Source organism: Hyla sarda, chromosome 5 (genome assembly GCF_029499605.1).
Source record: "Hyla sarda isolate aHylSar1 chromosome 5, aHylSar1.hap1, whole genome shotgun sequence".
NCBI classification, from domain to species: Eukaryota; Metazoa; Chordata; class Amphibia; order Anura; family Hylidae; genus Hyla; species Hyla sarda.
The window spans coordinates 18,873,386-18,886,206 of NC_079193.1; the positions used below are offsets into that span (position 1 = coordinate 18,873,386).

General features: G+C 43.4%; 1 protein-coding gene across 2 annotated transcripts in view; it reads right to left on the minus strand.

The window, feature by feature from the left end:
- Positions 1-894: 894 nt before the first annotated feature.
- UMAD1 (UBAP1-MVB12-associated (UMA) domain containing 1) overlaps positions 895-12,821 on the minus strand; it is a 36,212-nt gene continuing 24,285 nt past the window's right edge. For both annotated transcript variants that reach the window (XM_056518930.1, XM_056518931.1), the window contains exon 4: positions 895-2,735. In XM_056518930.1, the coding sequence (XP_056374905.1) occupies positions 2,475-2,735 (261 nt within the window). In that variant the 3' untranslated portion in view covers positions 895-2,474. The remainder of the gene's footprint in view (positions 2,736-12,821) is intronic.

Below are 12,821 nucleotides of genomic sequence, written 5' to 3' on the forward strand. Positions count from 1 at the left end.
AACGCCATAGCCCCGCCCCCTCGTGATGTCACGCCCCGCCCCCTCAATGCAAGTCTATGGGAGGGGGCGTGACTGCCGTCACGCCCCCTCCCATAGACTTGCATTGAGGAGGTGGGGTGTGAAGTCATGACGGGGCGGTACTGTGACGTCACGAGCTGCTGGCTCCAGCGTTCGGAACAGTTTGTTTCAAACACTGAGCAGCAGAGCACCCCTTTAACCCCCAGCCCCTCTTACACTCATGCACAGGGCTCTGTGTCAAGGAGGGGCTGGAAGGGAAGGGCATGCATGCATGTATGTTAGGTTGTGGCACTTAAGCAGTTCAGCCCCGCCTCCTTGACATTTGGCTAAGGAAAAAAATAAGGCAATTTAAAAAAATGTCCTGCGCAGTATATACACCAGGCTCAAGTAGTAATTTGGGTATGGGACTTGTTTAACTAGTCACGGCAGCCCAGTCTCATTTACATACTGCGTGGGACAATTCTACACGTTGTCCCTTGTTTTATGGGAGTCAAACTTCCAGGTTCCCTTTAAAACACTGCTCCCCCTCCTCCCTTATAAACTTGTATGGGCAGCATGTAACCTAATCCTTCAGTGAGCCACTAGACTTTAGCTGTTTTAAGATGATGATGGGTTTAGGACAGGGTCATGAATAGTAATAGGAGACACAGACATTCATCTCTGACAAAGTTTCTTCACCTGTTCTACTGATTTATGCAAAGTTTGTCTGTAACTATGGCGACACATAGATACCCAAGAGCTGTAGACACACTTTTAAAAAGACTGTTTTTCAGGAATACACCAGATTGTCCATCAATCAGATATTGGTGGGTTTTAACCCTTAGGACCCCGATTGTTCAGAAAGTTGTTCTTTATATACTAATAAGAAGAATATGAAGGAGCATAAGGTTTATTCATATGGCAACAACATATTCTGTAGTGTATGATATCAAGAGAAACCATGAACACATGAACCAACACTGTAGATTATTGATAAGATCCAAGATTCTCTATAATGGCGTCGACAGGATCGGCTGTTACATAGAGAATGGTGTAAGTGACCTCACCAGCAGAATAGTGAGTACAGCTGTGGGATATAATACAGGATATAACTCAGGATCAGTACAGGATAAGTAATGTAATGTATGTACACAGTGACCTCACCAGCAGAATAGTGAGTAAAGCTCTGGAGTATAATACAGGATATAACTCAGGATCAGTACAGGATAAGTAATGTAATGTATGTACACAGTGACCTCACCAGCAGACTAGTGAGTACAGCTCTGGGGTATAATACAGGATATAACTCAGCATCAGTACAGGATAAGTAATATAATGTATGTACACAGTGACCTCACCAGCAGAATAGTGAGTACAGCTCTGGGGTATAATACAGGATATAACTCAGCATCAGTACAGGATAAGTAATGTAATGTATGTACACAGTGACCCCACCAGCAGAATAGTGAGTACAGCTCTGGAGTATAATACAGGATATAACTCAGGATCAGTACAGGATAAGTAATGTAATGTATGTACACAGTGACCTCACCAGCAGAATAGTGAGTACAGTTCTGGAGTATAATACAGGATATAACTCAGGATCAGTACAGGATAAGTAATGTAATGTATGTACACAGTGACCTCACCAGCAGAATAGTGAGTACAGCTCTGGAGTATAATACAGGATATAACTCAGGATCAGTACAGGATAAGTAATGTAATGTATGTACACAGTGACCTCACCAGCAGACTAGTGAGTACAGCTCTGGGGTATAATACAGGATATAACTCAGCATCAGTACAGGATAAGTAATGTAATGTATGTACACAGTGACCTCACCAGCAGAATAGTGAGTGCAGCTCTGGAATATAATACTGGATATATACTCGGGATCTCTACAGGATAAGTAATGTAATGTATGTACACAGTGACCTCACCAGCAGAATAGTGAGTGCAGCTCTGGAATATAATACTGGATATATACTCGGGATCTCTACAGGATAAGTAATGTAATGTATGTACACAGTGACCCCACCAGCAGAATAGTGAGTACAGCTCTGGAATATAATACCGGATATATACTCGGGATCTCTACAGGATAAGTAATGTAATGTATGTACACAGTGAGTTCACGGTTTATGTAGGTAACATATGAATGAGTGCCCTTCTAGCATTGCAGACAACTAAAATTATTTAATCTACACTGCAAGTGAAATGTACATAAAGAAAGTTTTCCACCACCTCTCTGTCAGTTCCACACAGTCCCATAATTTAAAAAAATAACATTTATCGTCATAGGTAAAGAAGTGGCTTGTCAGTGAATTGAAAGGATGCATGGTTCAGAAGCCCACAGTACGGTATAAGGATGAAGACCATAGGTGAGCAGTCATGTTCCTCTGATGGCAGCAGCACAGACGTGATGAGATCGGACATTATAAAGTGCCTGAACAGGTGAAAAGATTCGCAGAAGGGCTCAGAGTCCGCACAGCACAGAGTTCTCCAGGGTGAAGTCATAATGGAATCTGGCAAAAGTCTCGTCCAGGCTGTATACGGGGACCGGCTCGGGAAGCTCCTGGCAGATGTTCTGCACCTCCTGCACATGAGGGGCCAGGATGAAAGGGATGTCATTCAGCAAGTCGGTCATCACAGAGTTACCTTCTGAGACCTGACTGGTCAGCTTAGCAGCGCCTGAAACATTGCTGTTCCCCTGAGAGAAGCTTCCCGGCGGCGGCATCTAAAACAGAAATGACGAGGCACATGAGAAACAAATTCTGCTCAAACTGCAAATCATGATACAATATATCAGGGTTTCCCAACCTTTGTGTCTCCAGATGTTACAAAACTACAACACTCGGCATGCTGGAAGTTATAGCTTTGCAACAGCTGGAAGCACATTGTTTGGAAAACACTAATTTAGATGTAGAGATGCGAATACAGAAGAATTCACATAATCCAGTCCCCATGAAATCAACCAGTGCAAGATTAATAAAAATCTATCTATGTACAAGAAACTTACTATAGTTAAGAAACTACTATAATACTGCCTCATATATACAAGAATATAACTACTATAATACTGCCTCATATATACAAGAATATAACTACTATAATACTGCTTCTATGTACAAGAATATAACTACTATAATACTGCTCCTATGTACAGGAATATAACTACTATAATACTGCTCCTATATACAAGAATATAACTACTATAATACTGCTCCTATGTACAAGAATATAACAACTATAATACTGCTCCTATATACAAGAATATAACTACTATAATACTGCTCCTATATACAAGAATATAACTACTATAATACTGCCTCCTAGCTGAGAGGTTGTGTCTGTGTAGCTCTCCTGATGTCTGGAAAAAGCCCAGGGAGGGGCCACCCTGGGTGGGGAAGCTCCCCAAGCAAGGCCCAGGCTTCAAGGCCTATTCTGGGAATTAATCCCCAGACACCTCAAACCATGGATGAAAATCCTAAAGTTTCTATGGATGTGAGAAATTTTCAGAATGTTGTCAGTTCTGGTGCAGTAAGAAGCACAGATGAGAAGAAAGTCTTGGAACTAAAGAAGGAATCAAGTAAGGTAATGGCTGCAGATACAATCCACCCCTCCTGCAGTCAGACAGAGGAGAACATCCCTGGAGAAGCAGACCATGCAGGAGAATCTGCAGCAGCCTGTCCTGATACGTTCTGACCGCACACGATACGGGAGCGGGAGCAGCGCAAAAGTTACAAGCACGCCAGAGGGGACCAGAGGGAGTACAGCAGGAAGGCTTCAGGGGGCCACAAGTGCGGTCACTGGGAAAAACCAGGGGCCCAGTCCTTAGTCTGGAGATTGTGACCCTGCAGCAGTGACCACAGCAACACCGAGACAGATCCCACCTCAGAAGCAGAGTCCTGTGAGTACCCCACCAGCGCGGCCCCCCAATACTCAGCGGGCGCCTGAACTGTGTTTGGCCGAGCAGATCCCAGCTCTGGTAAAAAGACTTGAGACTTTAAAAAAGACAAAGTTACAGCTGCAGAAACAGATAGACTGTATTTACAAGCTAAAGGCAGCAAACCCCAATAACCAGGCTGTACATGACAAGAAGCTGAGCTCCCTCGCTGTGCAGCTCGCTGACACTGTGCAGGACATGGAGGACGTATTGGACCAGATGGGACCAGTCGCTGAGACCTTCAGAAACCAGCAGCGATTTGAGGGATATAAGGAAAGACCAGCAACAAAGTCATCTACATCTACTGCTGAACCCAAGTCTTCAGCCTCACCAGGGGACACCCAGCAGTCCTGTACAAGACAAGAGGACATCCAGCAGTCCTGTGCAAGACCACTCCTCAGACCAGCCAGCTTCCCTTTTGAGAAAGGGGATTTGTACAGACAAGCAGAAGCAAGCGTCCAGCAACATCAGAGACCTGCAGAGACTCCTCCAGAGGTACCACAAGTCCCAGCAGTCAGCACGGTGAAGCAGGACTATGGACACATACCTGAAGGTAACTCTGTAACAGTAGTGCAGTCACCACAAGCCCCTGGGGGCAGTAGAGAGCAGCAGGACTGTGGACTCTTACCTGAAGGCAGCAGTGCAGCAGAGAGTTCACAGGACATGGCTCTGCAGGGCTTGCTGGGCTCTGTAGTGCAGGATCATACTGCCAGTGACTGCACTGATATGACTGTATGTGATATTACTGATAATGTGTCTGCAGAGGGGGGCGCTTCACAGTCTGTGTGGGATCTGGGGTCATCTCTGGGGTCAGGTCCACCATTAGTTCAGCCTTCAGAGGCTGGTGACCCCCAGAGTATAGAGGTTGATGGTGGGGAGGGGGCTGTACAGTCTGATGCACAACACTTCCCCCCTTTAGTCACACAAGTGTCAGACCCCCCTAGTACGGCTGGTCAGCAGCCACCACAGCGCCCCCAAGTACAGCAGGAGGGTAGAAGTAGTGGCGCCTCCTCTGGTAATGCCTGGAGTCGTGGGTCACCATTCATGTCCAATGTAAACTATACGGGTCAGGCTTTCAAGAGGAGGAACGTGGTCAGGTTCAGACATAGAGGGGCCAAGGAGGAGCTGCCTGACAGGAGGTTTGTGGTCCGTGAACTTCTGTGCCACCAAATGGGCTTCCTGCCATCTAACATCCTGGCAGTGATAAACCTTCCTGACAGGCAGGGCTATGACGTCAGCTTCAAACTCATGTCTGACCTGGACCGCTTCTGGGCCCATGTCACCCGGGTGAGAGATGCTGATGGCTGGAATAAGTTCAGCTTTGTCCCCATCTCCAGACCAGACACAGCAAACGTCACCATTATATTCTGGAACGAGTCTGTCCCCCCCCAGGATATTGTTGTGTGGTTAAAAAGACACTGTGACCTAATGTCAGACCTGACTAAGACCAGGGATGAGGACGGCATATGGACGGGCGGGTGGAAGGTCCTGGTAAAGTTACGGCAGATTAATAACATTACCCAACATCTGCCCAATTCATTTTTCATTGGTCGGGAGAAAGGGGTTTGTTTCTATGCAGGTCAGCCCAGAAAATGTTTCAAGTGTGGGAAGACCGGTCATATCGCGAGTGTGTGCACCCTGGTGAAGTGTAATTTATGTGGGGAGATCGGCCATGTCAGCGCCACCTGCCAGAACATCCGCTGCAACCTCTGTGGTAAGACCGGTCACTCCCACAGGGACTGTCCTGACGCCTGGCATAACATCTGTAAGGACTTCCCTGATGAGGACCTGCTGGAGGGGGCAGAGGACCTGGAGGGGGAGACGTTGGTGTCAGGGTCAGCAGTGACACAGCCCGAGCCTCAGCATAACACTAGGGGTGACAATATGGGTGACACTGTAGGTGACACTAGGGGTGACAATATGGGTGACAATATTGGTGACACAGTGCCCGACCAGTCCCAGCCAGGAGCCACTGAGGGGAACAGGGAGGTCACTGAGCAGGTTGTGGCCATGTCTTCTTCTGCCCCAGCATCAATAAATCCGCAGAAGAGACGGAAAAAAGACAAAACCAGCCGTAAGCCTGAGGAGGGATGGACCACTGTCCAAAAGCCCTCCAAAAAGAAAGTAGACCCCGGGTCAGGTGTAATGACCATCACAAATAGGTACAGTGTGTTGTCAGAGTCAGACGCTGAGGAAGAGATGGAGAGGGAGCTAAAGAGAGTGATAGAGGAATTTAATGAAGACCAAGAGGGTGATCCCCCCACAAAAAGGAGACCCCCACGGGATAAACGTCTGTCCGAATCGGACATGGAAACAGGTGGTCAGCAGGAGGGCTCGGACTCAGATCTGTGATGATGGGGGTGACATCTCTGCTTCTTCTACTTTCCTTTGTTATGATGGCCGACTTTACCCTTAAAGTGTTCTCCAGTAATGTGAACAGTGTCAGAGTGAGGAGGATCAGACACGTCGTATATGACCATCTAAAGTCTATTGATGCTGACATCTTCTTCTTACAGGAGACACGTTTAAATACTCAAGGACTGTTACGTGAAGCAGAGCGTGAATGGCGGTCTGGTCCATCCTTTTGGTCACTGGCTGTGGAACCAAGTGCCGGGGTCTCTATCCTCTTTACCACCAATGATGTAACTATACATAGGCTGACAGAGGTATTGATGGGAAGGTGCCTAATGCTAGAAGTTACTATTCGGGGTAGAAGGCTCCGACTCATTAATATCTATGGTTCACAGACAGTGACTGAAAGGGTTAACCTTTATAATGAAGTGAAGCCATATCTCTTCACGTCTGTCCCTGTCATCTTGGCCGGAGATTTTAATGCCTCCAGAACAACTAGTGACAGAACATCTAATAGACCTCTAACACGAGACTCCAAGGTCTTAAACCAAATCATTCTACAGGCCGGGTTGTCAGATGTGTTTGTGCAGGGTGGTCGGAAGGCAAAGTTTACCTATTTTTGTGGTGGAAGAAGCAGTAGGATAGATTTGGCTCTGGTTAGTCCTACAGAGACGATTGGTGAGAAAGATGAGAAGATCGTCCCTTATTCTGACCATCTGGCCTTATATTTTTGTTTGGGTGTCACACAGGGTCCTGAGACAGGTAGAGGGTTGTGGAGACTGAATTCCAGCCTATTAGAAGATCCTTCTGTGCAGAGACAGGTTCACTCTCTTATACAGGGTCAGCTAGAGAGGGTGGACTTCTATGATGATATGGCCGCCTGGTGGGAGGATGTCAAGGATGAGATCAGAACCCTCTTAAAGAGACTGTCAGTTATAAAGGGGAAGAGTAAGTATGGCCAGTATCTCAAGCTGCGGAAAGAATTGGAGTCACTGTATTCGGCGGGTGGGGACCAACAAAGGATAGACCGGCTGAAATCTGAGATAAGGCAGTATCAGTACAGCAGGTATACCTCCCTGGTTCTTGAACGGGATTATGGGTCCTTAGGGTCTCCTGATCCCTTTGAGAATTGCCGGGAGCGGGTGGCAAATAAATCTGTCGCCGGTCTCACTGACTCCCAGGGTGTTTTGCAGGAATCTCGGGAGGGTGTCCTGGGGGTGGTGAGATCGTACTATGCTGACTTGTTTCAGAGGAAGGTTTTGGATAGAGACAAGATGACCCAATTCTTGGAGACAACTCCGCTCCCTGATACTAATGATTTGGACTTTTCTCCTTTGACAGCAGAATTGACGGTGGCGGAGGTCAAAGAGGCCATTGATAAGTTACATCTGAAGAAGGCACCAGGTCCGGATGGGATAACAGCAGAATTCTATAAGACATTCAGAGACCTCTTGGCCCCAATTCTCGTGGATGTTTACACAAATTGTCTAGAAAGTCACCTGATGCCTCCATCCATGAGAGTGTCCTCGCTGATTCTGCTGTCTAAAGGTAAAGAGCCGAGTGACATCAAGAACTGGAGGCCGATTGCCCTCTTGAATGTCGACAGGAAGATTCTGGCAAAGATCCTGTTTTCTAGGTTAGTTTGTCTGTCCCCGGCACTGTTGGCAGGCTGTCAGTATGGCACAGTAAAAGGGCGGAACATCTCTGGGGCAGTGATCTCCATAAGGGAGATGTTTGAGAGATGTAAAGCCCTGAGGTGTGGGAGATATGTTGTCAGTCTTGACCAGGCTAAAGCCTTTGACAGAGTAGATCATGAGTATCTATGGGCCACTTTGTCAAAGTACGGTATTCCGGGACAATTTATCGATTGGCTGAAGACTTTGTATTGTGAGGCCGAGAGCTTTCCTCTGATCAATGGTTGGCAGGGTGACACCTTCAGGGTTGAGGCGGGGGTGAGACAAGGTTGCCCACTGAGCCCGCTGCTGTATGTATTTGCCTTAGACCCGTTTCTGAGGTCACTGCAGGAGTGTGGTTTTCAGGGGGTGCCGGTCCCCCACTGCCTACCCCTGAGTGTTGTTGCCTACGCGGATGATGTGACCGTAGTGATATCTGAGCCTCGTGAGGTGGAGATGTTGTCTGCGGCCATCAGAAGTTACTCGGAGGCCTCAGGGTCTCTGGTCAACCTTGAGAAGAGTCAAGCTCTCTGGGTATCAGATACTGATCCAGATTTTGATCTGCCCCAATTTGTGAGAGCCTCCTCCTATATTAAAATCCTAGGGGTCAAATTCGGGAGGGACGATAACGCCAAACTAAATTGGGAAGAGAAGTTGGAAGCCGGAAATGCAAAGGTTCAGCGCTGGAAGAACTGGAGGCTGACCTATAGAGAAAGGGTTAAAATGTTGAAGACTTACCTGGTCCCCGTCTTTTTGTATGTCTCTGTTGTTTTTCCTTTGCCAGAATATTTCTCCGCTCGGCTCTTTAGCCTGTTCTTCCAAATGTTCTGGGGGAACAGGTTGAATCTGATAAAAAGAGGGGTCACCTACCTACAGAGGAGAGAGGGTGGGTTGGATATGCTGAATCCAAGGGTGTTCTTTGACTCCATGTTTCTAAAAGTTAATTTTGGTTGCATGGACTCAAACAACAGCTCCCTGTGGGCGAATAGTATCAGGGACTGGATATTGCCTTTTGCAGAGTCTTGGGTGCGAGGCGGCAGTCTCAAGAGGGGGAGATGGACGCGTGACTACCTCCCCCCGTACCTGGAATACGGGCTCAGATGTCTGAAGAGATGGCGCATTGAGAAGTCCTATATAGAGAGTAAGCCAAGGAAGGATCTATACGTAAGGGTTTGTAGGGCTTTCTTCTGCTCTCCGCTTGCCTTGAGGGATTGTGTGACCAGCACTTTACAGGAAAGTCTAAAGTTCCTCAATGGGAAACGACTCCCCGCAAAATTCTTTGACATAGCTTGGCTGTCACTACATGGGAGGCTCTTTGTCAGGGGTAACCTGAAATATCTAAGTGTCTCAGATAGGAACTGTCCTCTGGGTTGTCAGCAGGAGGAGACTATGGAGCATTTCATATCTGACTGTAGGGCCGGGAGGAGGATATGGGAAGAAGTGTCCAGTAAGCTGAACATCCCATTACTGCAGAACCTGGCGTATCCTGACATCATATATGCTGTACCATCCAGTAACAGGACTGTAGACAGGGGGACTATGTACATTATAATTACTATCACTAAATATTACCATTGGCACATGAGAACTAGAGTGTCCATACACAACGAGCCATTCCACCACATCACAGCAGTAAGCCAGATAATGTCCGAGCTCCAGTGGGTAAAGTCATTAGAGATACGGAGGAACCAAAATAATGGGAAATTATGGAGTAATGTCTCTTTGGTTTAACACGGATGATGTCATGTTATTTAATTACATTTTTTTGTGTTTTTCCTTTTCCAGCAAATGTGGACTTTCTAAGTTTAATATTACTCTGTACATACTCTAGTTGAGTAGTCATTGTGTGTACAATGCTTGTTATTTTTGTTTTGCATTGTAAGAATTTATGTTAATTGTAATTTTGTTTGTTTTCACAATAAAAATTGCCTCCTATGTACAAGAATATAACTACTATAATACTGCTCCTATATATAAGAATATAACTACTATAATACTGCCTCCTATATACAAGAATATAACTACTATAATACTGCCTCCTATATACAAGAATATAACTACTATGATACTGCTCCTATGTACAGGAATATAACTACTATAATACTGCTCTTATATACAAGAATATAACTACTATAATACTGCTCCTATATACAAGAATATAACTACTATAATACTGCTCCTTTATACAAGAATATAACTACTATAATACTGCTCCTATATACAAGAATATAACTACTATAATACTGCCCCTATATGAAAGAATATAACTACTATAATACTGCTCCTATATACAAGAATATAACTACTATAATACTGCTCCTATATACAAGAATATAACTACTATAATACTGCTCCTATATACAAGAATATAACTACTATAATACTGCTTCTATATACAAGAATATAACTACTATAATACTGCTCCTATATACAAGAATATAACTACTATAATACTGCTCCTATATACAGGAATATAACTACTATATTACTACTCCTATATACAAGAATATAACTACTATAATACTGCTCCTATATACAAGAATATAACTACTATAATACTGCTCCTATACATAAGAATATAACTACTATAATACTGCTCCTATACATAAGAATATAACTACTATAATACTGCTCCTATACACAAGAATATCACTACTATAATACTGCCTCCTATGTACAAGAATATAACTACTATAATACTGCTGCTATATACAGGAATATAACTACTACAATACTACTCCTATATACAAGAATATAACTACTATAATACTGCTCCTATATACAAGAATATAACTACTATAATACTGCTCCTATATACAAGAATATAACTACTATAATACTGCTCCTATACATAAGAATATAACTACTATAATACTGCTCCTATACATAAGAATATAACTACTATAATACTGCCCCTATATACAAGAATATAACTACTATAATACTGCCTCCTATGTACAAGAATATAAATACTATAATACTGCTCCTATATACAAGAATATAACTACTATAATACTGCTCCTATATACAAGAATATAACTACTATAATACTGGCCCTATATACAAGAATATAACTACTATAATACTGCTCCTATATACAAGAATATAACTACTATAATACTGCTCCTTTATACAAGAATATAACTACTATAATACTGCTCCTATATACAAGAATATAACTGCTATAATACTGCTCCTATATACAAGAATATAACTACTATAATACTGTCTCCTATATACAAGAATATAACTACTATAATACTGCCTCCTATATACAAGAATATAATTACTATAATACTGCCTCCTATATACAAGAATATAACTACAATAATACTGCCTCATATATACAAGAATATAATTACTATAATACTGCCTCCTATATACAAGAATATAACTACTATAATACTGCTCCTATATACAAGAATATAACTACTATAACACTGCTCCTATATACAAGAATATAACTACGATAATACTGCCTCCTATATACAAGAATATAACTACTATAACACTGCTCCTATATACAAGAATATAACTTCAGGCCTCTGAGAGGCCATCGTATGTCGATTTTATCATATGTCGGGGTCATCGCAGGTCGGGGGGTTACTGTACTATAATGCTGCTCCTATATACAACAACAATATAACTACTATAATACTGCTCCTATATACAAGAATATAACTTTATAGCACAAGTGAGATGTTTTAATAAAAAATGTAAAAAAAATTTATCCTTGAGATACCTTAACACTATATATCAACTTTTGATATATTTCAGATTAATGAATGTTGAATAACTTTCCAATAGCATGTTAATGAAAAATATGCTTCTTTCTATTGTATTTTTCCCGATCAGTCCTGTCAGCAAGCATTTCTGACTCATGCTGGAGTCCTAAACACTCAGAGCTGCCAGCCTGCTTTGTTCACAGCTAAACAGGCTGTGAACAAAGCAGGCTGGCAGCTCTGAGTGTTCTCCTTTGTGAACAAAGCAGACTGGCAGCTCGTAGTGTTTAGGACTGCAGCACGAGTCTGAAATGCTTGCTGCCAGGACTGGTAGGGAGACCCCTAGTGGTCATTTCTTCAAAGTGGAAAATTAAATAGAAAGAAGCATATTTTTTAATAACATGCAATTGTAAAGTTATTCTGCATACATTAATCTATAATATATCAAAAGTTTTTTTGATGAGAGGTACCCTTTAAAGTTCCTGATGGATATATCCGTCATGTTGTGGGAACATATCCATCACTGGGCATATAAAAAACAAAAACATCTTGAAAAAAATGGTTTATTTTGTTGGAGGGGGGGGGGGGGTTGGTGATGATAGTCCCCATTTATACTGCATTTCTGCAGTATAGGTGTCCGTTGTCATGTCAAAAAAAAGGGATGCCAATGTATACTGTAGCAGTCTCATTCAGAAATGACTGGAGCTGCTACAGTATAGGACAGCATCACTTTTTTTGACGTGATACCTCTGCTGAAACGCAGTCGGAACGGGATGCAGTGTAGGGTCACATAGAGTGCATCCGCAGCATATTTCACACCGCTGATGCCCCCGGCAGTCACAAAGGCGAGATCACTCCTGTGGCTGGGTAGCTCAGTGTGTCGGCTCATGTCTTCCCGCAGGAAATCCGCAGCTATGAGTGGACACACAAAGCTACCCAGCCGCAGCAGGGAGCTCATTATTGTGACTGCGGGCAGGCATTCGCAGCATGTAATATGCTGCGGATATGCACTGTGTGATCCTACACATTATGCATTTTTATTTTTCACTATATTTATTTAATAAATGTATTTTTATTTTTTATCTTATTTTTTTACACTTTTATTTATTTTATATAATTTTTTGACACTT